Genomic DNA, 24955 nt, shown 5'->3' with positions numbered 1-24955 from the left:
GCACTGCTTGGTTATGCCTGGCCTAGTGTGCCTTGCACAGAATGAAATTTGTACAGTAACACCTTGTAATTCAGAGTTGAATGGTCTGTGAAAAACGTCCAAATTATCTGGAGTTCGGAGTTTACACTGTCAAAAATTTTTGCGCATAATAGCAAATTTATTTTGTGAAAACCTGGGCCATGGTTCTCTGCTTCAGGTATGAAAACTGTGCAGTTATGACGATTTTCTAGTGTTCCGTCGACGCTTCACTGCATGCTGATAGTGCCGAAGCATAACTGCTTCAGAATGGCAAAAGCCTCTGTGCCTTCCTGTGGTGTGACATGGTAGTAGTGGGGCTGCCCCAAAAGCAGTATCCTGACACCTAAGAAGGCTCCACCACAGTATGTGCTAACAGTGCGTGACAAGCACACATTTTCGGCGCATGGGTGGAAGGGAAGAAACTTGCAAGTGGAAGTGAGGCTAATGTGTCGGTACTGAAATGGTGAGGTGCGTTCTGAAAAAAATAAAAAATACCTGCGGAACCGTGCAAGCAGTCCAGATTACCTGGATATCCACAGTAACGTGGGTTAAATTAATGAGGTTTTACTGCAAGTAATTAAACAAAGAGATATCGCTGTAGCGCAACTTTTGATGGGCGCCGATCATTGCGAGAACTCCCGCCAAGATTTTTGTTGGGTATCTGTAGTTTCTGCAGTGTTTCTTTGTTTCCGTTGACTTCAAACAAAATTTTTGGTGGTGGAGGGGGGCACTCACTGCAGTTTCCTAAAGGCCAGGATGTACATTGTGCTTGCTAAAAGATGTAGTGTAACAGGAACAAGTAGCCATTTCGACTCCTGCAGCAGTGAACAACATACGTGTGGTTCAGTGGACGTTAAACAGTCTGCTCTGTCAGCTTTGTTCTAGAGCTGAGGTATTTGACTTGCAAGTCCACAGCCGAGTGCTGAGGTGCACCACATGTCAAACATGCAGTGCACGGCCGTATGCTCGGATGAAGCTGATGATAGTGGGCGTGCAAGGCATTGGCAAGACATCGCTGCTGGAACAACTGCGACAAGAAGGCACGGGCTCCTACCGAAAGAGGCCCCCCGAGCACTGGGGCAAGCGGGTGGGCCATCGGAGCCTCGGACTGAAGACCCCCAGGGGTGTGATGCTGTCCACAGTGGGTGTTGATCTGTGCGACTGGCAGCTCAAGGGCAGACATGGTCCAGTCACGTTTCGCACGTGGGACTTTGGTGGACAGGTGAGTGGTGACTTTTGCAGTAGAGGCCACATGCAATGTACTGCAGTGCTTTACACAACGGTAGCTGTTAAAGGTGCACTGAAGAGGAATCTGAACTCGTCTTTTTGCCGCGGGAACTCAATCTACACGTTCTGAGCATTCTTAGAAACTTCGATTTATTGCCCTGTGTGGCTGATTTTCCTAATTAAATCGAATTAACGTCCGGCTCCCGCCTTCTTTTTTTTAAATTATCGCTCGTACGGTGGGCGGAGTCGGCCAATGCGTGGAGTGCCTTGCAGCCAGCTCCGTGGAGGCTTTGCTTTCACTTTATTTTGTTTTTTAGGTTTCCGTGAATAAATAGTTTCGTTCGCAGATAATATAGCCATGAAATAAGACCGCAGAAATAAAAATACGCGCGGACTATTTGCTTCTACGGACTACTACGTATTACTCCGCCGATGGCAGAGCGGCAAGCCGCCGCGGGACTGGCTGAAAGGCACTCACGTGTTGGTCGACTCCGCCCACCGTACGAGGGAGAATTAAAAAAAAAAGGCGGGAGCCAGACGTTAATTCAATTTAATTAGGAAAATCAGCCACACAGGGCAATAAATCGGAAGTTTTTAAGAATGCTCGGAACGTGCAGATTGAGTTCCCGCGGCAAAAAGAAGAGTTCAGATTCCTCTTCAGTGCACCTTTAATAAAACCGACCACCAGAACTGCTGCGATGTTGGCGTAAACATCTGCAAAGTGGGGAGGACATGAGGGGGGTGTAGGGAGTAGGAGAGAAGAGAGGAAGGCATGGTGTAGCAGCCGTTGCTGGTTTCTCACATCATTACACAGCATAGGATCATTGTTTGTCAGTTTTTTTTTAGCTGTTCATCCATTCCAGAGGCATTCCAACACTGCATTAGTACAGGAGACTTTGGAAATGAGAGTAGCTTAGTGGGATGAAGCAAGGGACGCAACAAGACAGGTGCTTTAGATCCTGATATTAAGTAGAACATTTTTGAGTAGAAAAGCTAAGTGTAGCTTTACAGGACGAAGAAACGGACATTGTAGGACAGGCATTCCTGACATGATGAGGAAAGGGCCAGCAATGCCCGTGATTTGCTGCACTTTAAATTTTATTAAGTTAGGATGAAAAGATTATTGACTCGAGATGTATGCAATAATTGCAGTTTACATTTTATTTCATGCATTTCAATTAGGTGCCTATAGTATCAGCCATAATGTAAGGTGGCTGCTCCTAAGCGATCTAGGAAGACCAAGAAAAGAGTCTAAGGAGAGTCCCTGTGGTTGTTGCAGAGGGAGTACTATGCCACGCACCAGTATTTTCTATCCAAGAGGTCTCTCTACTTGGTGGTGTGGCGGATAACAGACGGTGAGCGAGGTGTCCAGGGCATCCACCAGTGGCTTATCAACATTCAGGTAAGTGGATTTGGTTTATTTATAGCTTTTCAACACCTCAAGAGCAATCTCAGAGCTTGCTGTGTCTGTTGCTGTGATCCACTCCAGGGCTACTGCGACAGAGGCTACAATTTGAAAGTGTGGCTGCCCTCAGAGATAGGCACAGATACAGAGGGGGCAGAATGTGTATGAAAGCGCTGAGTGTTTCCTTTCTTTTCATCCTTTTATCTTTCTATATGGAGCCCCCGAGTTCCTAGATCACTGGAAGGCCATCATTTCTGACTGCTCATTTCTGTCTTATCCCCTCGCTCAAAGAACAGAGGAAAGAGAAAGGCAGAGTAAAAATTTTCTGGCTTGTGTTCGAGACAGCCATGTAGCTTACATAAGTGGCTTGAGACTGTATTAATGGCCTATTGGCAGTTACAGAGCAGGCTGTGACAGCAGTGAGTTTGTTCTGTTGAGGCTGAAGGATGTAAGCTTCGCGTGCTTCGTGCTTGCCTCATCACCTTCCTTGTGTTGTTACTGACATGCTACGTATGTCTCTGAAAGCCAGGATGAACCAGCGAGCTGTGATAGAACTACTCACAGAATGAAACTGCTCGCTGAAGCAAGCAAGCAAGCAGGTGCTGGTGCGATTCACCTGCACCACGTTGCAGGCCCGTGCTCCCAATGCCCCCGTGCTGGTTGTGGGCACCCACCAGGACCTGGTGAAGGAGTGCTTGCCAGATGGCTACGCGGAGGAGCTGCAGGCACTGATCCGCAGCCGCTTCTTGGGCGTGGTGGATGCGGACAAGTGCGGCCTCCCACGCGTGCTCGACTCGGTGGAGGTCAGCTGCCGCACGCGTCACAACATCCGACACCTCTGCCAGCTCATCTACGACGTGGCCTTCGACATGCGCTGCCCAGGTGAGCCCCACTAGTTTACGACGGCTGACTGGTTGACCCAAACTCACTTTGAAAAATAAAGATGAAAAGAGGTGCCAGACAAAGACTGAGTCAACTGTACTATCAGCGTCAATTGAAACGCGAATAGCACAACTCGCAGATATTATACTAGGGAGGCAAAATAGATGAACAGTTGATTTTCCCATCGAAGCCGAAAAGACTGCTTTTCTGAAATGTTAATAGGCCACGCCTGTATTTCACCTCCAGCCTCTAATAAATATGCTTGATTTTTTGTGCTCACGTTTCAGGTGTTTTGTTCGCATTTCATTTGACGCTGATAGTACAATTGCAAAGCATTATTTTTTAAGTAGAGGTGAGTCTTTGTTTTGTAAGAAAAAAAAAATTGATTTGACGATTTTGCAGCCTTTTCACAAAATTACTCTAGCTTTCAGAAAATGTATTACACTTGAGTAATCGTGACTTCAAAAACGTAACCACTGAGCCGCCGCGGTGGCTCAGTGGTTACAGCACTCGGCTGCTGACCCAAAAAATGCGGGTTTGATCCCGGCCACGGCAGCCGAATTTCGATGAAGGCGAAATTCTAGAGGCCCGTGTACTGTGCGATGTCAGTGCACGTTAAAGAACCCCAGGTGGTCGAAATTATCCGGAGCCCTCCACTATGACGTCCCTCATAGCCTGAGTCGCTTTGGGATGATAAACCCTCATAAACTACAAATTCTTGCATCCTTTTTTGTAGTCACATCAAGCAGATAGGTGGGAGTTTTCAGAATCTTTGTGTGCATTTTCCTCAAAACTGCAATTTTGGAGGTTTATGCACCTTTTTCTTAGGAACTATGAGGTAAGCAAACAAAATTTTTGTCAGATTTTAATCAGTGCCTGGTACATGATTGGTACCGGCACCGAAACAAATTGCTGAAGTCCGTTTGTATCTTTATGCCTAAAAAAAAACCACTCATGGGTGGCAGTTTCATTGCACCAAGAAAGAAAAGATATAATAAATATATTTTTTATTTAAAGTGCATAATTTTGATTGCAGTTGCGTAGGATAATAGTTTCTGATTTCATATAAAATTTCAGCACTCTGCATTCAGTAGATTGTAAGAAAAATATAATTACTATGAGAAAAATGAAACAAGAACAAAAAATACTAGACATAATTTTAATCCAGTTTTAAGCTGTACTGCTTGCTACATCTACTCGGAAGATTGCTAGCAAATTTCATAGCCATAGCTGTTACCGCAACTGCTCTAAAGCAAAATTTAAAAAAACCATCTTTCAAGTCTCACCACACTTTAACTTTAATGATTCGAAAATAAATATTTTAAGACTTAGGAGAGTGGAAAACTGGATGAGTTGGTGGTGGTTGTTATTCGTGGTGCGGGTAGAACATGGATGACATACACAAAAAAATACAGTCATTTTTGAGTATGTTGTTCACTTTCTTCTCATGCTATGATTAACAACCTTGTAAGACCTCTCCAGTTATTATCACAAGCTTTTGGGGTTTAATAAAGGCTGGAACAGCAGATATAAAACAAGGAAGATTAACCAGCAACTCTTTTTGTCTAGTATGTAATAATGCAATGATCAAGAACTTGCGATACGCAGTGACACGTGAATTAATACTGTAGGGGTTTAGTATTCTCATTCCTTGTCCATCATCTTTCTGCACTGCCTATTTTTCAAATGTTTCCTGTCAGTATCGCTGCTCTTAGCTAAAAAACTTAGATGTTTTCTTGCATTTTTAGATTCTTAATACAGCAGTGGCAGCTACTTGGCTGAAGCAGGGAGTGTATCTGATAGACTGAATGATCGGAACTCTGAGTGTGTCTGGTGGGCTGTGAAATACATAGGTATTTAAATACTGTCCAGCCCTCTTATGACCAACTTGACGGTCACTTGGATTTCATTCATTGTATCCGAAGTTCGTGGCAAGTTGACTGCTCATATAACTGCCCAAAATAGTCAGGCAAAATTGGCATTTATTCCTTTAAAAAGTTTGTGATGCAAATCTGCAGACTCTACCGCTGTGGTTTCCAAGCTCTCTAGCGTGGTGTTGTGCACTTTGCGGAGACCCTCGCAAAGCTGTTTTAGGGACGTGATGTAACTGATCATAGTCTAAGCGTTTATGGTCACTGGTGGTAGTTGGACCTCTCCTCGTCTCTCGTCCTGAACAAAGTTTAAAGATGCAGTGACGAAGGTAGCGCATATATTGTTTAGCCTGTCATTTCATACGCATCATGTTGTACATTGACAGCAGTGACAAACATCCGTCAGTAATGGTGCAGGCTAGTGCAAAGCCTTGTACCTTTACGCAAAATATAGTTTTATTCCAAAGCTAGAAATATATGTGATGTGAACTACAGGTAATACTATGTAATATATGACCTCGTTTCAAGTTGCTCATTTTGTTTCTTGGACCAGTTTACCTGAGGCTATATTCAGCGCACATTCATCACTTCATCCGGAGGGTGTAATTTTTTTAACACACATGCTGTGAACACCCTCCTGCTTGGGCAGGTGTGCCACCGGCAGTGTTTAGAAATTAGGAATAAATAAATTTATGAAACAGGACGGGCGTGCCCACTGGATGGGAAAGAGGAAACGGATTTGAGGTTTGGTGGGACCTAGTTCTTGAGCATCTTGCCTGCTCCGGGTCTTGTGTCGCTCGCGTTATCTAGTGAAGTTTGCACTCTGAGGTAAAGCTCCCTAAACCCACGAACGGTATGTCAGGGTGCTTGGTGGGGAAGACAGGAAATGAGTAAATCGTGTTATGCTCTGTATGCCACTCCTACTCATGTGTTTCCCCTTGACAAGAGATCCTCGGGAAAAATAAATAAATGAATAAAAGGCATGTAGCATTCACTTCAGTAACAGATGTTAAGGAGTATCACTTTTGGCTTGGTTTTAACCAACCAAAAGTCGCCATTTTGGTCACGTGATTTGGGGAACCAATAGCAGAGCGCGTTTTGCCTAATTTTGTTTCTTTGTTTACCACTTCTAGGGCTTGCTCATGGTTGCTAAATGGAATATGGGAATAGCCTGAATCGAGATCTTTCAAATGAAACCAAAATGGCGCCAGCGGAGCGCATATCTTTTGAACTGCGGGCAGTCAAAGTTCGGTGTGATTAGACCTCAATTTAAAGGGCCGCGCACGCGGTTTCACGTCTTTGGAACGCTATAACGCATAAATTAGGCGGTATTTTTCAACGAAAATTTGTAGATAGCTGCACAATGACTTCAGGATCGCGAAAATGAAAAGATAGAAAATACGATTTTTTTACCAATTTTCGGCCGCAAAGAGCCGTGTCCCCCCTTAAGAATTTATTTTAGCTCGTGAAGCCAAGTAACTTCAGCGTCTCGCTGCGCATTCTTTGGGCACATTTTTGTGCTGCTGTTTTGTGGCAAATCTGCCTAATTGGTGCTTGTTGCCTTGCCTATACGGAGCTGCCTCTGCAGAGCTGCATTTGTGTGCTCACAGGCAGCGCTTGCACTTGCGTGGGGCATTGTTGCAGGCAGCAAAGAGCGCCTCCTGGAGCAGCGCATTCCGGCCACCTACCTGGCCTTGGAAGACGTTGTGGGCAGCCTGGCTCTTGAACGGCGACTGCAAGGGAAGGAACCGGTTCTGCACGCTGAACAGTATCGGTGCGTATGGCCTCGTGCTGTCCACGTGAAGCGTTCGATTGGCGTTGCTCAAGTCTTGGGTGCATGACCAAAATCTCTGGCAGTCATTTCACAATGTACCACTCCAAGAGTGGTTTTGAAAAGCAAAACATTTATATTATGGCCACTGTAATTGCCCAGAGGCCTGCCAAATGTTTATTAATTTGCAGTGCAAGAATTTTGATAGTGTTACTACTGCATTGTAAAACTGGGGTGCATTGGTTCCTTTATGCACTCTTCGATTGTAACTTGAAGTAAACATTTTATCTTGTGGTCGTTTTCTTTTATGAAACTTACAAACAGCCATGTTATTATTTTATTTATTTATTTTGAACATTCTGCAGGCTGAGCGCCCAAGCAGGAGTGGTATATATATATATACATAAAATAAAAAAAATAACAAAAAAAGCATGACAGCACAAGTTACAAAACACATCAACATATTGCGTAGTCCAGTTGAAACGGTTATTACTGCACATAAAATATAAGCACAAAAAAAAACTGACACAGTCAAAACCGACACCAAATAACTGACAGGAGGCAAGATTTCATAGTTATTAAATACTTAATTCCGGCATATCTAAAGATTGGAGGGAAGAAGCAGGCAAACTGTTCCAATCTGCAATTGTATTAGGGAAAAAGGAGAATTTGTATAGGTTAGTCCTTGCAAAGTGAGGCGTTAAAGAGAGGGCATATGAGTGGCCTGTCTGCCTAGTGGTAAGAGGGCAAACGTAAGGGCTAGGATCAAGTGCGAGTTTGTGATTAAGTAAAAGAAATAAAAATTTCTTTGCATTGAGGCATGACCTCTGCATTGAAGCATGATCTTTGCTTGCTTAGAAATTGAGATTTGATATCCTTTGTTAGGGTACTCTGCAACATTATGAAGTGCTTTAAAGGGACATTGTGGAGAACCCTATCCAATTTTTGTTCTTAGCAAAAAAAAAAGATTGTGTGGCTCTTAGCGATTATTTGATGTTTGGTTGGAAGCCGAAGATGAATTTATTGCTGAGAAAATTACTTTAAAATGAAACATTTTTTTCCCCACCACTCGATTAAAACTGGTGGCGAGACTGAAAAAGGATTTTGTTTGAAAGTTTAAGCTGATGTACCGTATGTTAGAAATTGGTCTTGACGTCACCACATTTCATTTGCAAAAACAGCCAGCGACGGTGGTACCTGAATTTCGTTTTCTGACCTTCCCTAGCTTATGAAAGCTCCATTTTCGAGTGAAACTAGTCTTTTTAACTTTAGAACATGGTAATCTATTCATCTTAGTTGAAATCAAGAGGAAGAAATGGGCTTGGGCAGGGCATGTAATGCGAAGGCAAGATAACCGCTGGTCCTTAAGGGTAACGGAGTGGATTCCAAGAGAAGGCAAACTTAGCAGGGGGCGGCAGAAAGTTAGGTGGGTGGATGAGATTAAGAAGTTTGCGGGGATACAGTGGCGGCAACTGACAAAGGACAGGGTTAATTGAAGAGACATGGGAGAGGCCTTTGCCCTGCAGTGGGTGTAGTCAGGCTGATGATGATGATGATGATGAATCTATTCAAACGGGCCTGCTTCACTTTGTCCTCGGTGTCCCGTTTAGAAGTGCACACAACTTATTTTTCCTTGCAGGATGTTGGTGATGCACGAATTGCAGCAGAGGTTTGACTGCTGCTTTAGAGACATGGCCGAGCTCAACCAGGCCACGTCATTCCTTCATGACAACGGTGGGTCCGATTCAGGCTTTGTCTCTGTTGTGACTTGTCATGGGAAACACGTCATATGTACTCCAATGAATGACCAAAACAAAGAGAAAAGTTGCCTTTATGTTAAAGCTTGTAGCTTGCGACTAATTATCATGGGACACATGCTTTTGTGAAAGCCAGAAGGTATCCCTCCTGTTCCATGTTCCACCACCTTTGTTGGCAGCGTGTCCTGCATCAGGTGTGTTAAAGGCGGTGTTTACTCACGCAGGCGTGCTTCTGCACTACGAAGATGCTACACTCAAGGACCTGTATTTCTTGGATCCACAATGGCTTTGTGATGTACTGGCCCATGTCGTCACTGTGCGTGAGATCAACCCCTTTGCCCGTAATGGTGGGTATCATAGCTGGTGTGTGCCTGCAGCTGTAATAAAGTTTGTTTTGGCACTAGCTTAGCACTGTCTTGCGTTCTGCAAAATAAACTGCAAAATATGATCATTTATATTTTGAAAATGTATGTATTTGTTAACACAGTAAGTCTTACCAGGCTCTCAGAGGAGTGGGAAACACAGCGCGCACAAACAAAACTAAACAAAATGCATGAAAATAAGAAGAAAAAATTCCAAAGCTAAAAGCAGTATGCTATCAAAACAGGAGGAGTAGTTCATGTTACATGTACAGAAAGATAAGTTCGGCGCCGCCGCGGTGGCTCCGTGGTTATGGTGCTCGGCTACTGTCCCAAAAGACGCGGGTTCGATCCCGGCCACGACGGCTGAATTTCTTTGGAGGAGAAATTCTAGAGGCCCGTGTACTGTGATGTCAGTGCACGTTAAAGAACCCCAGATGGTCGAAATTTCCGGAGCCCTCCACTACGGCGTCCCTCATAGCCCGAGTCGCTTTGGGACGTTAAACCTCATAAACCAACCAACCAGAAAGATAAGTTCATATAAAATATATACACAATGTAAGGACCATTGTGTAGCTCAACAACAAGCAGTGCTGCTGAATACTTTAGATTTGTGGAAGGAAAAATTGTTGACAGCAACGGCAGGTATGTAAAACTGTTAACCATGTCCTTTCATCCATCATCTATAAGCATGGTTATTCCATGGCTGTGCTTTTGCCAACTGAATTTTTTTTTTATTTGTGAAAAATATATCTGCAGGTCCAGTGGTTGTATACTTATTGCTGTAATCTTTGTAGCACCTCTATTCAAGCCTTTATAACTCAAGCTTCTGATGCATGTAGTTTCTATTCCACACGTAACTTTTTATCGCAATCACTTGGAACCTTCTTGAGCCCAACTATGATCGTTTTGAGGGCAGATAGATTCTGAGTTTTGCTGCAGGGTTTGCTTTGACTGTTTAATTTTCTCTTCAGAATCTGTAAGCATTTATACTTTGAAAGGCCTTGGTTTTTTTTTTTGTCTGTACTGTGCAATCTTCCATATTTTACACCTTTTCATTGTTGACAAGTTTAGCAACAAATCAGTTATAACTATGTATTTATAAACATGATCATTTTAGCTCTTTCTGCCAGCTAATGTGTTAATGACTTTGTTTACATAAAGTGGGGCTAGGTATGCTTGTAAACAAGAGCAGTGCAAGAAACTTACGGATTAAATGTTTGTTGTACGAACAGCCGGCTGCTGTAAAACAACGGCTGCAAATGCATGCAGGGAGGTTGAAGAAATTATTCTTTCTTTTTCTTTTGGTTTGAGTGTTACTATAGATTCTGCGAAAAAAAGTCCTAAATTTCTGTGTTTTTGAAGCTTTTCTTTTACGAAGTTGAGGAGCAGTACTGAAGAAACATGTTGCTTTTGAAATGTGTTGACGTGTTTTTCGTACCCCTGGTGTTCAAGATCATGACGAGAAAGTATTAAGTACGCCAAAGTTTAGTCCATGCTGCCATGAAGAATTGGATAGGTTATCATTCAACGCTGAGCACTACCCCAGGTTTGTACATAATGGTGGCAACCTGAGAGGCACCAGTTTACTGAAGGACACGATTCTCAAGAGCGCTAGTCATAGACGTGCAATTGTTTGCAGGCATCATGAGGTTGGAGGACCTGCAGCACCTCTTCCGAAGTGCTGAGACGCGGAGCTATCTGCTGAGCCTGCTGAACAAGTTCGAGGTGGCCCTGACATGGGATGGCCGCAGCCTGTTGATTCCATCCCTGCTTCCCTCTGAGGAGCTTCTGCGCTGTGGCTTGCCTGGAGCTGACGTCCGTGTAAGTTTGTCCTCGCCGCATGACAAGGCAGGTTCTCCTGGTAGAGCAAGAAAAAAAAAACTGACAAGTGCTTACGATGTGCTTTGTGCGGTGAGGACTCGAAGATAACTGTTACACTGTGCCACATGTGCATTGAAAACAGTGTTGGCTTTGTAAAGTAAGGTTGCAAAAATAGCTCCCTCTAGCTCCCTCTTCTACCTCCTCTCTTACCCCCTACCTCCTCCACCTCTCATACTCCTCCCCCCCCATCCCCACACACCCCTTCAATGCATGGGCGTCTATGCCTACATTGTGGATTTGGTGGTTCACGCCATTAATGGCCATCGCTGCAAATCTTCTGAGTGGTGCATTCCTGAGCAAATGGCCAAATAATGTCGTGCAGAAAGTTTGCTACGATGGAAGCACAGGCACTGGTGGCGCAGAATACAAACCTCTAGTGCCACGTCTTTCATGGAATAAAAAGGCAAAATCATTTGGACGAGTGGCACATCAGTGCCGCTGAGCATGTGCTCAAAAACGTCCGCTGAATTTCAAGACATTAAAATCTTCCTAATAAAAGTATATATTTCCTAATCTATGTTGCTCTCTTTTGTCTCTAAGTGACATTTTCCTCTGTCATTTTCCTTTCCACAGCATGCTTTGCTGTCCTCAGTTTGTTAACGCAAGAGTGTTTAAAGGTCCCGTTCACCAGAAAATCCGGTGTCTGTGTTGTCAGCGTTGGCGTCGTGAGCGAAAAATCATGGACATAGGTCTGGCAGGTGGTCCCCAGAGAGCAACCTAGGAGGCAGGTGGGCCACGCAGATCACGTGACCTTGCGGTGTCACCACAACCTGCCCACCGGGTAGTGAGATAACTGCCCACTGCTGGGAGCACCTGCCATCACAGGGCAGTGGTGTATAGCTTGACTGCTGCTCCAGGGATCCCAGGACTCCCAGGGATCTATAAATGCAAAGCAGAGAATGACTTGTTGCATATATGGGAATTAACCCATTACACTATTGTGTCATACACTTAAAGGTGCAGTGAAGAGGAATCTGAACTCGTCCTTTTGCCGCGGGAACTCGATCTACACGTTCCGAGCATTCTTAGAAACTTCGATTTATTGCCCTGTGTGGCCGATTTCCCTAATTAATTCAAATTAAAGTCCGGCTCCCGCCTTTTTTATTTTAATTCTCCCCGCACGGTGGGCGGAGTCGACCAACGCGTAGAGTGCCTTTCACCCAGTCCTGTGGCGGCTTGCCGCTCTGCCATCGACGTAGTAATCCGTAGAAGCAAATAGTCCGTGCGTATTTTTATTCCTGCGGGCCTATTTTGCGGCTATATTATCTGTGAATGAAATTATTTATTCACGGAAACCTAAAAAACAAAATAAAGCGAAAGCAAAGCCTCCACGGAGCTGGCTGAAAGGCACTCCACGCATCAGTCGACTCCGCCCACCGTACAGGGAGAATTCAAAAAATAAAGGCAGGAGCCGGACGTTAATTCGATTTAATTAGGGAAATCGGCCACACAGGGCAATAAGTCGAAGTTTCTAAGAATGCTGGGAACGTGTAGATCGAGTTCTCGCGGCATAAAGACGAGTTCGGATTCCTCTTCAGTGCACCTTTAAGGCAGAGCTTGCAGGACTGCAGGACTTTTTTGAGAATTTCGCGATATTCAAGGATTCAAATCTATATAGGCAGTAAGTAAAGCGTGCCAAGTGTTTTTGCACTAGCATTTGAAATAGTGACGTAGTCGACGATTGAATTTTGCGCTTCTGCTCAATGCACTGGAGGTGTGCAGGAAAGTTCAGCGTGACGTCACGGAAGGTATGATTTCAAATTATCGCTGTCCTCAGCCACACCCTGCCCTGACTCGTTAGACGCAGCCAAACAACTCTGGACAGGGTTTGCCTTTGATGGCGTTGCTTTTTTCCTTCAAAGCAGGCATTTGTGCGTTGGAAATGTATACCGATACCTTCGATGACGTCATCATGCGCCCCCCACTTGGCGTTGTGCGCTGCGGAGAAGCTTGAAGGGCATCGGGATTTTAATCGGCGATTACTTCACTATTTCAAGTGCTAGCCCAAAAAGACTTCGCATGCTTTACCTGCAAGTTTCACACATTCGACCCTCTTAAGCTCGTTGATTTCTAAAACCTATGCAGTTTCCCTTTAAGTGTCCCCTCCAATTTTTTTCAGTGTTTTCAATTGCGCATGTCACTGTGTTAAATGGTGCCTCACTCCTACTTGGCCCACGCTGCAGCCTGCAGTATCTTGTAAGTGAGAAAACTGTCCGGTATCGGTGGCAAGGGCCGGATGACCGCAGAGCAGTGGGCCTCTCTGCAGGTGCCCGTGCGGTCTCGTGGCTGGGGCCTGCGCTCGGTGGGAAGCCGGGCAAACTCGGCAGCTGGGAGTGCCAGTGGCCAACAGGCGGGTGGCAGTGGTGGTTGCACCTTGCGGATTCTGTCTGCGAGCCGTGAGCAACCGGCCGTGCAGCGGCTCGTGCTGCTGTCCTACCTGCCAAGCGGCTTCTGGGCACGCCTCATCACGCGCCTCCTTGCTGACGACCAGGTACTGGCGCTGCCCTCCTGGTACACGTGCAGTCTATCTTAAAGGAACGACACAGCGCAACTAAAACGAAGGACCAAGAAAAAGAGAGATACGAACACGCACTGACATGAACAGCGCGTGTTCGTGTCTCTCTTTTTCTTGGTCCTTCGTTTTAGTTGCACTGTTTCGTTCCTTTAAGATGCAATACCAACTCGCCCACTATGCTATGTTGCTACAAGTCTATCTTAGTTTGAAGGTTGTCGCTGTCGTTTTGGCCATACGGGTCCAATAAATTTTTTGTGCTTTGGTGATCGCTTATTGCGCAATAAAAAACTCACCGACGGTTACCATGCCTGTGTAATATTGCATTCTGCGACAGCAATTTGTGCTGGTGAAATGGCGCAAGCACTAGTTCTCACATTTAGAAGAACAGAAAGCTGGGCGAGTTGGTTGTTATCTAATATTAAAGGTGCACTGAAGAGCAATCTGAACTCGTCTTTTTGCCACGGGAACTCAATCTGCACATTCCGAGTATTCTTAGAAACTTCGATTTATTGCCCTCTGTGGCCGATTTCCCTAATTAAATCAAATTAACGTCCGACTCCCGCCTTTTTTATTTGAATTCTCCCCCGTTCGGTGGGCGGAGTTGAATAACGCGTGGAGTGCCTTTCACCCAGTCCAGTGGTAGCTTGCCGCTCTGCCATCGGCGGAGTAATACGTAGTAGTCCGTAGAATCAAATAGTCCGCACGTATTTTTATATCTGCGGGCTTATTTTGCGGCAATATTATCTGCGAATGAAACTATTTATTCACGGAAACCTAGAAAACAAAATAAAGAGAAAGAAAAGTGTCCACGACGCTGGCTGAAAGGCACTCCACACGTTGGTCAACTCCGCCCACCGTACGAGGGAGAATTTGAAAAAAAAAAAGCGGGAGCCGGACGTTAGTTCGATTTAATTAGGGAAATCGGCCCCACGGGGCCATAAATCGAAGTTTCTAAGAATGCTCAGAACGTGTAGATCGAGTTCCCGCGGCAAAAAGGTGAGTTCAGATTCCTCTTCAGTGCAGCTTTAAACAGCGCGAAAAAGATGAAGACGGAAACAAGCACAACAGTGCAAGCGCTGACTGGGCAAAGGCTGCAGCCACCCACTCAAATGCTGAACTTCCACGGGGCACGAGTGATGCTTGGCATGCCAAGACAAGGCCCTAGCGTTCCTGCCAAGGGCGCTGCCGGCGCTCCTGCTAAGGACACACAGCGCATTGGTGCTCTGCCAACTTTGCTGAGTGCGCCATCCCCACGGACGCTTTCGTCAAAAGATAAACATGGCGTGATGTTATATGCGCACAGCATTCTGGCATGTTGCCAAGGCCTGCACTGCAGACAGCATGAAGCTGAGGAATGTACTAAGAGCTAACACTTAAAGAAAAGAAAGTAAATTCTTGACGACAAAAGTGGCAGGTGGGTTCATTACGCGAGTAAATACATACTTTTGACCCCGCATACAGGTCAGCCTTACAACTTTATAAGTCGACCCCCCAATTTTGGAAGGTAATTAAAAAAAAAAAGAAACGTAAACTTATGATCAGCAATATGCAATACGTATTGTGTTAAACACGAGGAGACCTATAAGGTATACACAGTTTCAAGCTTTACCCCAAACGGACTAAATTATGAAGGAAGTTAGCTGCTACCATGCCAACAAGCATTTTTACAAGAAATTCTTGTGCCTCGCTGTGCTGCCTGCCTGCCTGATGCTAACACTACACTGTTTTCCAGGTGGTGGAAGCACTTCGGGGCTACTTGGCCCCACCTCGGGGCTGGGAGAAAGACCCGGGCCTTGCAGCTGCCCTCTCCCAACGTGCAGAGTGGCTGTGCTGGCAGACTGGGCTTGAGCTGCGGCACGCACAGGTAGGCACATGTTGGGAACTGTGATATAGAAAAGAATGAAAGCATCAGGTAACAAAAAAAGAATCCACAGGACGATTACGATGCTGAGTAATGTGAAATTTAGGTGCATCAGTTGAGGTATTTGAACCGTAGGCAATTGGAGACGGCACGCTCAATGCCGAACAGCAGCGGTGCTTGGTTTTCACCAAGCGCGGAACCTACAACTTAGTGCCACTGCCTCTGAAGCTTTTCTCGACTGACACTTTTTGCAACAGCCGCTGAGCCCTGCAGACAAAGGGAGACGCCACTCTTGGCTACCCCCATCATATCGTCTTCTTCCATTTTCCTCCTCATGATTTCGCTATACCTTCCTCCTCTGCTTTCCTCCTCATGCTTTCATCATATCCTCCTCCTTCACTTTCCTCCTTGCACTTTGTTTGCTCTTGCCATACTTTCATCCTCCACTGTGCTCCTTGTTCTCTCTGTCGGTTACAAGGCTGTCACCACCGCTCAAGCTTTGAACGGGTGCTTAAGAGCTGCACTCTAAAAAAAAATGTTAACCCTTTGAAGGTTTTTGCCGTATATGTACGGCGCCGGTTCTCTGTCCCGCAAGGTCTTTGCCCTATGGGTACGGTTTCGATCTTCCGTTTGAAATTTTGCGCCAAAAGAGCAATGCATGCTCACTGGGGGGTGCTGCCACCTCTTAGGACTTACAAGAAGTGTTTGAATTTTGTGCTGCCTTCTTATGGAGATAAGCAGAACTTATGTCTAGCTTTAGCGCGGCGGCACAGACTGCGGCAACACCCCTTTTGTAGTTTTGGTTTTGCCGCGTGATCGCAACGGAGTCGCGCGAAATTTGAGTTTTCTTTTTGTCAGCACTATCTTGCAGGGGCTGCCGAAGTTGATTTCTATCTTTATTGGCGCTGCTCTTAGCTTGCTTATCACCGTTGCTCGCGAGGTATTCTCGCCCTCTGTGGCAACGCGCCTGCGCGGTTTCGATTCCGCCGCGGGATCGCAACGGAGTCGCACGAAACGTGTTTTCTCTTTGTGGGCACTGTTTTGCAGAGGTGGCGAAAGTTGATTTCTATCTTTATTGGTGCTGCTCTTAGCTTGCTTATCACCGTTGCTATTCTATTCTATTGAACATTTTCCAGTTGTGAGTGATGCTGTCACCAAAGTACTGTTCCTAATTTTTTTTTACTATTTATTCTCGATTATATACATTTTGTAGATTCAAGATCTGCAATAAAGTAATTTGACCACCTGGGAAAGTTTTCTTCAAAATAATTCGACCCTCAAAGGGTTAATGGCTCTGCCAATGTGCTTAACTTTTTCAGTCGCACTGCTTGCTTTGCCTAACTCATCAGCCATGTGTTACATGTGCTCTCTGTTTCGTTGAAGTTATGTTTCTAGCATTTTGATTCCTTCTACATAGCCACATATCCGCAGTCTTCTGTGGACTGCTGTTTTATAGTATAGTCTGTGATATATAGCACTGTAACCTGTTCTATGTTCTTTCTATGTTCTACATTATTCAGGTTACTCATTCACTTCCTCATTTGCGTCATTGCCGTCGCAGGCCGTTCTGCTTCGTGTGCGCGAAGTAGTATCAGGTGGCGCCCCCTGCGACCTGCTGAATGCTCGTCCCCGTGTGCGCCTGGAGGGCCACTGGAGCCCTGTGGAGACGCAGGGCGCAGTGGCTCTCCTCCTAGAGCTTCCGCTCGAGCGGCGGCAGTGGGGGCCCGCGGTGTTGCTGCCGCGCATGGAGAGCGCCACCCAGCTGCTCGCTCTGGCAGCCGACCACGTCGACACCCTTCTGGAGGACTGGTACCCCGCACTGGGCACCCGCTTTGTGCACACCTCTCAGGGTCGCTTCCTTGTCACCCGCCTGGTGCCCTGTCCCCAGTGTGCCACTGGACAGGGCTGCATCACTGCCCCGCCCTCGGGGCCACCCTCACGCACCAGCACCGATAGCGGCGTTGTTGACAGGTAAACAGTTGACAAGTTGACAGGGAAATGAGCATGTGCAGAGCATTTACAGTAGAACAGGGACTCGAGAACAGGAGGAACAAGGGGGTGGTCGCCCCCCAACAGTTTTCCAGAGCCGCCGTGATGGCTCAGTGGTTATGGTGCTTGGCTGCTGACCCAAAAGACGCGGGTTCGATCCCGGCCGCGGCGGCCGAATTTCGATGGAGGCGAAATTCTAGAGGCTCATGTACTGTGCGATGTCAGTGCACGTTAAAGAACCCCAGGTGGTCTAAATTTCCGGAGCCCTTCACCACGGCGTCTCTCATAGCCTTAGTCGCTTTGGGACGTTAAACCCCATAAACCAAACCAAACCATTTTTCCAGAGGGGGAAGTGCCCCCCACCAGTCTCCAACTGCTTGCACTCAGATCAGATTTCTGATAGACACTTCAATTCTAGGACATTATTAAAACAAGTGTTGTCCAACACTGGCACAGAGGATTCAGAACACCCTCATTGTGTTTAACAAGAGCTTCCAGGTGTGCTTGGAGGACCAGACATAATGGGGTGAGCCAGTATGCCCATGAGAAAGCACTGTTTCAAGTTGGGATAGAGAGTGTTGTCATAGGAGTGTTATCAGGTTATCGTCATGTTTACTTCAGAAAGGTATCTCACGGCCACCAGTCTTAGGTAGCCCTGGATCATCCGCTGTTTTTGTACTTTAAATCTTTGCTTTTGTGGTCTACTCATTGCCATTCCTTCCTTAGCGGAGATCTGGTGTTGGACTTTGTCTTGACCTTCCTTATGTCTCCGCAGCCGCCCTGCATCAGCTGAAGGAGTGGATGAGGTGATTACTGGCCCGTACGCCTTCTTAGTGGAAGAGTGCATTCTCGCAGCCAATGAGCGAGGTGCTGTGACATGCCCGATACACGGGGACCTGCGCTTGGCACAGCTGGCTCCTGACACGGTGTGTATGAGCGAACTTGCCCTTATTTAGAATTGGAGCTTGTTAGTGCAGACCCACTCACACTGCCTGGAGTGGTTCAGTGGCCGGCTTCAAACTGCCTTTGCGACACTTTGTGCTAGGCTTGTGGTGTCTTGAAGGGTGCTAAGAATGTTTGGATCCAGGCACGCTTTCAGTGAAAACTGAACCAGGCAACGTTTAGCGCATGAATTTTGTCTAGTCGGGCTAGCTTAGCTGCGCTGTTTGAGCAGGTGTTGGGCATTAAATGGCATATCTTAAGATTCTCCAAGGCTAGAAGGACTCATGACAGGAGTGTAAAATGGAGAACAGACAACAGATGGTCTGTTAGTGTCACAGAGTGGATTTCATGAGGTAGGAAATGTAACCAGGGGCAGGTTCGGAACCCAGGTGGAAAGGTGAGATTAAAAAATCTAAGGTAAGATGGCTTACAGCGAGTTCAGGACAAGAGATAATTTGCGATGATTGTTTGAGGCACTTTTCTACTGAGATGTAATCTGGCTGATAATAAAGATGACTGCATTCGAAGTCAGTTGGTGGAACAGCATGCATTTGTGGCCTCATTATTGCACAGTTTGCTGCTTATTTGATGAGGCTGGCATGGTGTTTTTGATTTTTCTTGCTGTGCTGGGCTTGAGTATGCCATGAGGCTGTGCTTGCCGCAGTACCATTACATGGAAAAAAAAAAAAGTGCAATGAAGGTTTGTTGACCTTTTGCAGAAATAACCATGTAGAATTGGGAAAGTTGACTTGCACACAGAGCTGACCTATTTGAGCTGCGGGTATTGCGTGCCCTGTGTCAGTGCCCTGTCCCGCCGTGATCCGTGGAATTCTACAATCGAAAAATGTTGACATTTTGCAAAAATGGCTGTTTGAAATTGGGGTAGTTGACCTATGCAGAAACCACTTATTTGCAGGGTCTGAGGTAGGTTTAAGGTAGGGTCTGAGGTAGACAGGGTATAATGCGCTCTCTGCCAGTGCCCGTTACCGCCATGATTCACAGAGCTCTACATGTAAAAAACAGTTCAAACTGCCTGCCATATGCCAGACTGACTCTTGCGCTGGCGGTCACTTTCCCGGATGAGCAGTAGGTAGCGCGGCAGCAAACTTCCATGTCTTCTGGTAACCCCTTGAGCGTGAGCTGCATCAAGATTCAAAACTACAGGACCGTTGGCAGTTCGGTTTGCTGTTTAGTCAAGCAGGCTACACGTGAGTGGAAAGTGTGGAAGTTGCGTTGTTTTATTGCCTTTGATTGCCACTTCCCTCCGACAGCTGGTCTTAATTGCAACTGCGTTATTGCACGGCTGTTGCTTTTAGCTGCGCATGCCGTGATGCCATCCCACAGGAAGTACTTCGAACCAAAACCACACAAGGCAAGCATTTCGGAAATCTTCATGTGAGACGAATATTTCGAGATTTAAAATGCCACACATTCGAATTAATCGAATATTTACACAAGCCTACAGCTTTACATCCTTTCTTCCTTTTCATTGCAAAGAGCCAAGCCAGCAAATAAGTGTATGCGTGTAGCAAAATTGCATCTCTACTAAAATGCCTCAGAAACGAAGCCTTGCTTCCTAGTTCTTGTTAAATTGTGCGTTATTTCAGTGCTAGAAATAATGACGCATGTTTGTGATGTAAATGTGCTGAAGTACTTTGCCAAACAGTATGGAGTAAAATTTAACATAGTTGCAACTGTTTGAACAGAGCTGGGCTACAGTAATTGGACCATATGGAAAATTACTTGTGCTTATTGATGGTTCAATTTAGTATAGCCAAAGAGAGGGAGAGATAACGCAGAGGTTTGAGCTTCTGCTTTGCCAGCTTTTTAGTGTGTTTTGATGCCAAAGAGTAAATGTGAGTTCAAATGCTGCTGGAAAATCAGTAGCCAAGGAGAATTTTCCGCAGATCTCAGGGCTATGAGTCGCTTCCCCAGTTCTAGTCGTGGTTGGCTGCATGCTACTGTACTAGGTGAAACGCAAAAATGCCACATTGATCTTTAGATGCTCTTTGTAAAAGACTATGTATGCGTGTAAGCTGTGTTGTATTTACATCGACTGCTTTGAGACAGACAAGCATTGATGTCACGAACTGTTTTTAAAATGCCTGTGAATGAAATGTGATTCTCACCTCTCACACTACTACTGGGTGGTTTGTGCAGGTCTTCCTGGACTTGGGTGATCGCTACCTGGTACAGCCAGACCAGATACGGCGTGGTCGCATGCTTGGCCGAGGTGCCTTTGGCTTTGTCTTCAAGGCAACCATGAAGCAAAGGGTGAGGGAGCAAACACACAGTCCACCTTTTCTTTCATCTCCAAGGATAAACTGCATGGTTGCTATATGATATTAAAAATATAAGTTGTGGTTATGAACTCACTGAAATGCTGAGCAAATTTTCTCTTTTTCAATTGGCCAAAACCTGCCAAGGTACTAGTAGCAACATCTAGAGCTTATTTTCAGCTGAGCTTTCGCCAACTTTAGGACCTCTCAAGTTCTCCTACGGTCAGAAATTGATGGAATATTACGGGGGGTTAGCCCAGCAGCAGACGGGACAGGCCACAGTCAGAAGGCATACTGAGCCAAATCACTCCAGCACAAACTGCCACGTCCTCATCGTCGTCCACTGCCGAGCGTTCAAACAACGTCATCTTCGCCTAGCAAATATGCACCGTAACAATATTAGCACAAATAGCTGACATGGAATCAATATATGCAGTCAAACTCTGGGTATCTGGGTTACATGGTGCGTCATTAAATATCAAGCAGTGGGCCTGGGGGCAAAGAAAGTAAAATTCCTCACCACAATCATGTTCCACATGCTTATGACAGCAGATGTACTATCCTGCATTGAATCCATATGCAGGAGGCATAGTAATGGATATACTTCACTCTGAATGAAATGTAGTCTCATTACTGTGATGAAAATTTTATATAGACGAGCGCAAAGCATAGGTGACAGTCTTTAATTGTCATAAGTGTAACAGCATGTGCTATGCTTTCTTAACGTTAAAAAGAAATTGTGCAAGATATACCAAGTAAGTTGAGTGATCATATAGCTTTCCTTTGGTTGCAAGACTTTTTTTAGTGCAGGAACTGAAGAAAGTTTGTTAACGCTAAGTGATTAAATACTGAAGTAATTTTTTTATGCCATACAGCTAGAATAGATGAAATTACAAGTTTCCGCCTCTGGTGCAGCACAGTAGTGTTGCAAAGTGTCTTGACGCTCTTCACATTGGCACCATCTGGAGGCTATAAGGACAACTGTTTGCATGCACTTGTGCTTTTTAAATGGTAGCAATTTATACTGAAGGCCATTTGAGGAATACTTTTCTATCAATGTGCAGCCACCTCAAAACATCCTCAGTAGTTGGGTTTGCTATTTTAAAGTGCCTGTGAAGGAAGCTTGTATTTGATGACACCAGATGCCATGCCACTAACTAGTATATGAGCCTTCACCAGTGCTTTTTCTTTTCCTCTTTCTTTCTCTTAATTTGTGACTGTCTGTCGTCTGCTTGTCTATTTGTGCTCACTGTAATAAGGACTTCACCTGGTTCTGTACTATCGTGCTCAATATGACTTACAACGCCCGGCAGCGTGGCCGGAGCGCTTACCGGAAGCTTGGTGGGGCCGGCAAGCAACGCGCTTGAAAACGAAAGGGAAAGGATTTTGCTGTTCCAGCAGTGACCTTTCTCCCCTATGTCATCTGGTCTTGAAGGAAGCGTAGCGTTATCGCATCGCCAACGCTAGCACGGTGACATTTGTGTGGCAATGCAAGGTGCATATTGCAGTAGATCTCACATTGCGCAGAGCAGACGACGCGGGGGATGCGGCAGACTGATGGAACAGCAGAATCCTTTCCACTTTGTTTTCAAGCATGCCACTTGTTGGCGCCACCATGCGTCCGGAAAGCGCTGCGGCCACACGCTCGTGTGTTGCAAGTCATATTGAGCGCGATAGTACATTCTCACATCATAGTCCGAGTGAATTCTCATGGCATCGCTGTCTTCACTTTCCCCCCAGGGCTCAGGCAAGTTCACCGAGGTTGCCATGAAAATGCTTCAGCCCGTAGAACCCGGCTACGGCGCGAGGCCCTCAGACCAGGTTGCCTACAAGGCCGCACGTGCGCAGTGGCAGCGAGAGCCACTGCAGTATGCCTGCAAGGCCTACTGCACGGCGCGGCAAGAGCTGAGCATCCTGCTGAGCGTGCGCCACCCGCACGTGGTGGCACTGCGGGGGGTCTGCCCCCGGCCGCTGGCACTTGTGCTGCAGCTTGCACCACGTGGTGCCCTGGACGCCCTGCTTGCCGACTTTCGGCGCTCGGGAGCACACTTGCCTCCGGGCGCACTCCAGAGGGTTCTGCTGCAGGTAAGAAAGGACAGCAGGGCCTAGGTATCTTTTATTGCGAAAGCAATACTAGTTGCACTTTCAGCCCGTCGCGTAGCGAGGCCGGTAGCTACCAAATTAGCATATTGGATTGGATTGGATTGGATTGGATTGTATAAGCGATGCATCACCACAAGTCTAACCACAAGCACCGCCACCAGCTACACTACTAGCTGAACCATGGCGTAGCTACGGATATTGCGAAAGCAATACTACTTGCACTTTCATGCCTTTGCCGTGCCGCGGCGGTGACCACCATCGTGCCGCGGCGGTGACCACCATTGACCTTCATTTGAGCTTGATTGGATTAGATTGGACTGGATTGGATTAGATTACATTACATTAGATTAGAGTAGATTACATTGGATTGGAGTGGATTGAATTGGATTGCATTGTAATGGATTGGATGGGATTGGATTGGGTTGTATAACCGATGCATCATCACAAGTCTAACCACAAGCACCACCACCAGCTACACTACCAGCTGTACCATGGCGTAGGTACGGATATTGCTTTCGCAATTACCGGGCTTAACCAAGCTAAGCCACAGCCATTTTTGTTCAAGCTTGGGGTAAGCATGAAATGGCAGCTTAGTGGAAACTGGTGATTCATACCTGCAGGATGGACAGCTGTTTCTTTTCTTTTGTTTAGCAGGAAAAGAGAAGGCAGGCATAGCAGGGGGCGGCAGAAAGTTAGGTGGACGGACGAGATTAAGAAGTTTGCGGGAGTACGGTGGCTACAACCTGGCGAAGGACAGGGTTAGTTGGAGAGACATGGGAGAGGCCTTTGCCCTGCAGTGGGTGTAGTCAGGCTGATGATGATGACGGTAGTGATGATGATGATTGTGATGGAGAATGACCATGCTTGGGCACTGTCCTTTGCTGCAGGTGGCGCGTGCCCTGGAGTACCTACACCAGCAGCACATAATATATCGAGACCTCAAGTCTGAAAATGTGCTGGTGTGGGCTTTGCCATTGCCGGGGGAGCCGGACGGGGGCCCCGTGCAGGTGCGGCTGGCAGACTATGGCATCAGCCGTGCTGCCCTGCCCACAGGCACCAAGGGCTTCGGTGGCACTGAGGGCTTCATGGCGCCCGAGATAATGCGGCACAACGGCGAGGAGGAGTACACAGAAAAGGCAGGGGCTCCTGCTTACCACCTTATTTTCAAGCGCATTGTTATAGTAGCGTTCTTGACACGCTGGGATATTTTATTTTGAATTCCTTTTCGGATGTCCCCATGTAGATTTTGTCCAGAGTGCCAGGTTACCTAGTAAAAATCACTGGGAAGCTAGGCCCATATTGTGACGAAGACGACGAAGCTGGCAGTCGCGCAAGACGGAGCGCTCGCGCTAGGCCAGCAGCCATTAAATCATCTCTTGTTCATGGTTCATCACGCCTCATTCTTCGGCTGGCCGCCACGTTACATTTGGTGTGAGGTGCTGGGGTCCCTTCATCGCCATCCTGGTCCTGGAGCTTCGGGGTCCTGCGCCTGTCGTGGACGTCGGCCGTGAGTGCCTGGTCCACGCCGCCCAGCCATGCCCCAGCCCGCCCGACCTGAACCGACCTCGCCGCTCACCCCAGGCCCGTCCCCCGCCCGGACCACAAGACACGACGACCCAAGACCCGACCGACCCGAGACCCGACCGACCCGAGACCCGACCGACCCAAGACCCACACGTGAAGACACCGCCTCTCTGCCCCTGCCGTCCGGTGCGTCCACAGACCTTGGCCGTCAGCTCCTGGCACCCTCCGGCCCGGATGCTTCGTGGACCGGGACTCATCCTTCAATCATCTCATCCACTGTGGCGGCCAGCACCTCACCACTTTCTCCTTTCCGTCCCACCATCCTCTGAAGCTCATCACCATTTTGCGCGTCTCTGTCACCGATCGGGACGATCGCTCGGTGGCCCCGGGAAGTGTGACGAAGACGAAGAAGCTGGCAGTGGCGCGGGACGGAGCGCTTGAGCTAGGCCAGCAGCCATTAAATCATCTCTCGTTCATGGTTCATCACGCCTCATTCTTCGGCTGGCTGCCACGTTACAATATTCTGGAAGTGTACATGTTCATTTTGATCTGTACCGATTGGTCGGAG

General features: G+C 46.7%; 1 protein-coding gene across 4 annotated transcripts in view; it reads left to right on the top strand.

The window, feature by feature from the left end:
* The window catches only part of Lrrk (Leucine-rich repeat kinase), a 72408-nt gene that overhangs the window by 26974 nt on the left and 20479 nt on the right, over positions 1-24955 (top strand). For 2 of the 4 annotated variants that reach the window (XM_089572137.1, XM_089572139.1), the window contains 14 exons: positions 970-1240; positions 2525-2647; positions 3283-3532; positions 7048-7177; positions 8814-8908; positions 9156-9278; positions 10933-11114; positions 13426-13665; positions 15422-15553; positions 17112-17521; positions 18315-18465; positions 20642-20755; positions 22501-22845; positions 23751-23999. In XM_089572137.1, the coding sequence (XP_089428263.1) occupies positions 970-1240; positions 2525-2647; positions 3283-3532; positions 7048-7177; positions 8814-8908; positions 9156-9278; positions 10933-11114; positions 13426-13665; positions 15422-15553; positions 17112-17521; positions 18315-18465; positions 20642-20755; positions 22501-22845; positions 23751-23999 (2815 nt within the window). The remainder of the gene's footprint in view (positions 1-969; positions 1241-2524; positions 2648-3282; positions 3533-7047; positions 7178-8813; positions 8909-9155; positions 9279-10932; positions 11115-13425; positions 13666-15421; positions 15554-17111; positions 17522-18314; positions 18466-20641; positions 20756-22500; positions 22846-23750; positions 24000-24955) is intronic. The other 2 variants (XM_089572138.1, XM_089572140.1) reach the window with 1 other exon arrangement.

The sequence above is a fragment of the Amblyomma mixtum genome, chromosome 2 (assembly GCF_055824585.1).
Source record: "Amblyomma mixtum isolate Tamu chromosome 2, ASM5582458v1, whole genome shotgun sequence".
NCBI lineage: Eukaryota > Metazoa > Arthropoda > Arachnida > Ixodida > Ixodidae > Amblyomma > Amblyomma mixtum.
Note: the sequence above shows the minus strand (reverse complement) of the source record. Positions and strands in the feature narration are given on the sequence as shown.